The following is a 4768-nucleotide window of genomic DNA, read 5'->3' as shown; positions in this document are numbered from 1 at the left end:
ATTTTAAAAAAATTATTATAAAATGTTATTTTAATTCCCTCAAAATTAAAAAACAAAACTCGCCACTGCATAATTTAAAAGGCCACGTAACCTCACTTTTTACCCTCAAAACTGGTTACTTGTTATTACCAGTTGCTAGATTTCAAAGGTAAATCAAATCACGAGAAACAGATAAAAAATACTTTTGTCGACTTCTCACAAATTTAAATACAGTAGTAACTGTTGTTTGTTTGGCTCAGAGTTTAAACATTAAATTGAAATAAGTTTTTTTTTTAATAAACATTTCATAATATATCACATGATAGTCATTAAAATGATACTATGAGGATATATAGCTTTTTTACTTAAAACTGTAAAAAATTTCCCTTAAATTTTTAATCCAACTATTGACGGATGTATAATATTTTTCAGTGTATAAATAAGAACACGAGATTCCCATACATTTCACAATCACAGCAACCTTCTCTTCCTCCAAATATACATAGTTAGAGCCAAAGGGAAGGGATCGACTTTGCCGTTATGGATTTGTTGAATTCTTCCATCTTAAGCCTTAAGGACTGTTTTTATTCCTTTCTTTCTGGCTTCATGCTCTTAGCAGCGACAATGTCGATTGCTTCCTATTTTGTTATTCCCATACTCTTTGGTGGTCAACGTAAAAACTGGAAGAATGCACCACCAGGCCCTGTTGGTTGGCCTATCCTTGGAAGCCTTCCACATCTCAGCCATCATCTTCATGAAGATTTCTTTCACCTCGCCAAGATCTATGGCCCACTTTTCAGTGTAAACATGGGCATAAAGCCAGCCATAGTAGTATCATCACCAGAAATGGCAGCCCAAGTCCTGAAAGAAAAGGAAGGGATGTTCTCTAGTAGGACCATAACCGAAGCCATTCGAGTCATCTCATATGATGCCCATTCCATCGTTTTCTCACCCTATGGTCCCGGGTGGAAGGCTCTTAGAAGAATCTTGATCACTGAACTACTTTCTCCTAAGGCCTTTGAACAATTTGAATCACTTCGTACCACACAGGTTAATCCGATATCAATTTATTTTCTTATGGTAATCATATTTGGGAATATATGAATTTAAAAGAGTGGTTTGTTGTATAGATTGTAAGAATGAGTGTAAAATCTAAAATCAATAATAATAATAATAATAATAATAATAATAATAATAATCTAACATAAAATGAAAATTGTCTACATCGTTTAATGTGAAGACGTGTGTTTGAAAAAAAATCTGAAGTGAAATGGGTACTTTAAATATTGCAATTTAAATCCAATGATTGAGATGAGAGTTTTTACATGTAGATATGTAAAGTTATTTTGGTAAACTTAATTTAATATTAATTAATTAGTTAATTTTTGGATTTTGATTTATAGATTTATAGTTGTTTTTTTTTAAATAATTTATAGGTTTATAGTTGAGTTATATATATACTTAATTTAATATTAATTAATTAATTAATTTTTGGATTTTGATTTATAGATTTATGGTTTTTTTTAAAAATAATTTATAGGTTTATAGTTTATATAATATATATATATATATATATATATAAATGTCAAAGTCTTTTGAGATATTGATTATTTTTATGATGGTAAAGTATTTTATAGTAATATATGTAAGACAGACACTTGTTCAATTATTTTGATCATTTAAAAAAAAATCTTTAAATCATATAGTTTTAAAGCAGAGCACGAATCTTTACCTTGGTAGTAATAATAATACATTAAAAGTTGCATAAAGATTAACATAATGGTGACATATGTACACAAAAGACATTAAATAAATTTTTTTAAAATTTTTTATGGATAATCTTTACATTTCGTAGGAAAGAGTGAAAGTTGTATTTTGGGACCATTTAAAGATATTTAATGATATTTTTTTATTGGGCTTTATGTTGGAGACATTTTTTTATTTTTAGAATAATTTTATGCTTTATGTTCTGTTTATTTAATATATTAATTTAAATTTTTTATAATTTACTTTATGTTTTTGTTTTACTTATTTAAGTAATTCATTTGTAAAATTTTTATGTTAGTTTGATATCAATTTATTTTAATTTGAAATTATTATAATAATAAATTGTATTTTCAATTCATTTGTAAATTCTGATTAAAAAAATTAATCAAAATGTTTATATATGTGTAATTGAAATTTATATCTCATTTGGTTTAAGTATTAAAAAAAAAAAAAAAAACTTAGGTGTTGAAACAAGTACTATTTAAAAGTTAAAAACGATCAAAACATTAAAATACTTGTGTATTTGAGAGGGTATAATAAAAAGGATGAACTAAAAAATTATTACTTTATATAGATATTTCAAAGTAATTCAGCACCAATAGGTATCTAATAACTGATAAGCTCGAAATAATTATGAAATGTTTTCATGAGTTCTACAATAAAATTTATATATACCAAAATTGAAATCCAAAGTAATCTAATTAAGGTTGCAAATTAAGTTGTTGACTGGCATATTTATGTATATTGATAGGTCCATGGTTTGCTCAAGTATTTGTACTTGCTGTCAAAGTCCAACATTCAAGTGAACATTGCAGAATCAGCTTTTACGGCATTGGCCAACCTTGTGAGTAATTTTGTCTGCTCCAAAAGCCTTTTCGACAACTCAAAGCCGGAAGGAAGAAAAATGAAAGAGATGTTTTGGGAGATGATAAAGGTGATTGGAACCCCAAACTTTTCCGATCTCATTCCAATTGCAAAACCATTAGATCCACAAGGCTTGAAGAGAAAAATTAGAAAGATCTTTGACCAAATGGATGCTTTCTATGAGAAGATAATTGAGGAAAGGTTGGCGGAGAAGGAAAAAGCTCAACTTGAGACGACACACAACAATGAGAAGACGGATATGTTGGATGTTCTTTTGAATTATAAGAGTAATGACAAGGAAAATGGTTTGGAACGCTTCTCAAGAGCTATCATCAAAGGAATGCTTTCTGTAAGTATTTACAACACTATATACATATATTATATCCTTTAAAATACAAGTACATCTTAGTGCAACAAATTAAAGCATGTAGCAATATTGTTATTGGGAGGTTCTTCTTTAATCCTATTTTGGCAGGAAATTTTTATGGCAGGAACAGAGACTACCTCAAGCACCGTGGAATGGGGCATGACAGAAATCCTAAGGAAACCTCGTATACTCAAGAAACTGCTACTGGAACTGGACCAAGTAGTCGGGAAGAACAGGTTTGTGGTAGAGAGTGATATCCCAAACCTACCATACCTTCAAGCAACTGTTAAAGAAGTTTTTAGATTGCACCCTGGAATTCCACTCATCATCCCTCGTCGCACCAATGAGGCATGTGAGGTAGCTGGCTATCATATTCCGAAGCATTGCATTGTTTATGTGAATATTTGGGGAATGGCAAGGGATCCCAAAGTGTGGGAAAATCCTTTAGACTTCAAGCCTGAGAGGTTCATTGGGTCAAGCGTAGATGTGAAGGGTCAAGACTTTAATCTCTTGCCTTTTGGGACAGGGAGAAGGTCTTGTGTTGGATGGCCCCTTGCTCATCGGATGGTGCATTATTACTTGGCTGCATTGCTCCATGCTTTCGAGTGGGACTCTCCTCCTGGAATTCTAAATGATATGAATGAGAGGGTAGGGCTTACTATTCAGAAAGATAAGAGCTTGCTTGGCACTCCCAAACCTCGACTGCAAGCTTCCGTTTATGAGCATTAGAACACTAGCCTACCACCACCCATGTAATAAATTACGTGGTATATCCTATGCTGTATGCAAGGGTGCTGAAATGAATGTTTGGTAGCATTCGTATGCCGTATGTTAGATATATGACAATAAATCATGGACTTCTGCTTGTTGTTCTTTTCTCTATCCTTAAATATACTCTTGAATGTCTAATTTGGTGTACCAATCATACTTTTGTGTTTTTGCCCATTCTTTTTTTATTTTCATTTTGTTTGGGATCAATGAGTTTATGAGAAAATTAAATGGAACAATCGCGATTTAATTATCAACCTAATCTAAATAAATTGATATCCCTTCCATTATTATCCCTTCTTCTTCTTCTTCTTCTTCTTAATTATTATTATTATTATGTTAAATGATGCCTACGGCACTGATAAAAATGATATTTAAGAAATAAAATATAATAATTAATGCAATTTTCTTTTTTATTTGGATGATAACAATGCATATGTAAAAATTTTACTTTAAATAGTATTTTAAAACCCAAACCAAGCTGAAAGCTCAAGTATCCAATTAAGGCCCAAACAATTCAAAGACACAAATGGCTTTTAAATTGCAACAAGTGAATTTTAAACCAGTTTAATTTAGATTCATATTAACCAAGTTCAAATTGCATTGAAAAACTCAAAAGAAAATCAGATTAATTATTGAACCCAAAAAACTATCTCAATTAAACCGGGTTAGGTGTATTATAACTTAAACTTAATACATAAAATTTCTTTTATCAATGTATGTAATATATAACTATTGTAACTCTTCTTCAATTTCAGAATCATCAAAAATAGTGCCACGATATGCATAATTTTCTTTTGAAGATAGACCTAAAAAAATATTATTTAAAGTTATACATAATATAATAAAATAATGAAATCGCTAATTCTTTTCAATTAAATTATTAACTTCTATATCTTTCAACAATCAATTATGCGCACACATTAGAGCTTCTAAAGTAATTGCATGAAGCCTACTACAATGAAGAGTCACCATTCTACCACCAGTGCTAAAAGCAGATTCTAAAGTTATTGTGAAAATCAG

At 30.2% G+C, this 4768-nt stretch overlaps 1 protein-coding gene across 1 annotated transcript; it reads left to right on the top strand.

Annotated features, from left to right (window-relative positions):
* The first annotated feature begins 446 nt into the window (after positions 1 to 446).
* LOC111285876 (7-ethoxycoumarin O-deethylase-like) lies at positions 447 to 4018 on the top strand. Its single transcript, XM_022875521.2, has 3 exons — positions 447 to 1029; positions 2498 to 2959; positions 3086 to 4018. The coding sequence occupies exons 1-3, from the start codon at positions 520 to 522 to the stop codon at positions 3704 to 3706; spliced, it is 1593 nt and encodes a 530-aa protein (XP_022731256.2). The 5' UTR covers positions 447 to 519; the 3' UTR covers positions 3707 to 4018.
* Positions 4019 to 4768: the final 750 nt, after the last annotated feature.

The sequence above is a fragment of the Durio zibethinus genome, chromosome 6 (assembly GCF_047325235.1).
Source record: "Durio zibethinus cultivar Kanyao isolate XHJ-2024 chromosome 6, ASM4732523v1, whole genome shotgun sequence".
Taxonomy (NCBI): Eukaryota; Viridiplantae; Streptophyta; class Magnoliopsida; order Malvales; family Malvaceae; genus Durio; species Durio zibethinus.
This window is presented reverse-complemented; position numbering and strand designations above follow the sequence as displayed.

What these genes read in the sequence shown, in the direction of transcription:
- LOC111285876 (XM_022875521.2), top strand. Translation starts at nt 520, where the DNA reads ATGGATTTGTTGAATTCTTCCATCTTAAGCCTTAAGGACTGTTTTTAT. An exon ending in AATCACTTCGTACCACACAG is followed by an intron (nt 1,030 to 2,497) that starts GTTAATCCGATA and finishes GTATATTGATAG; the next exon opens with GTCCATGGTTTGCTCAAGTA. An exon ending in TCATCAAAGGAATGCTTTCT is followed by an intron (nt 2,960 to 3,085) that starts GTAAGTATTTAC and finishes CTATTTTGGCAG; the next exon opens with GAAATTTTTATGGCAGGAAC.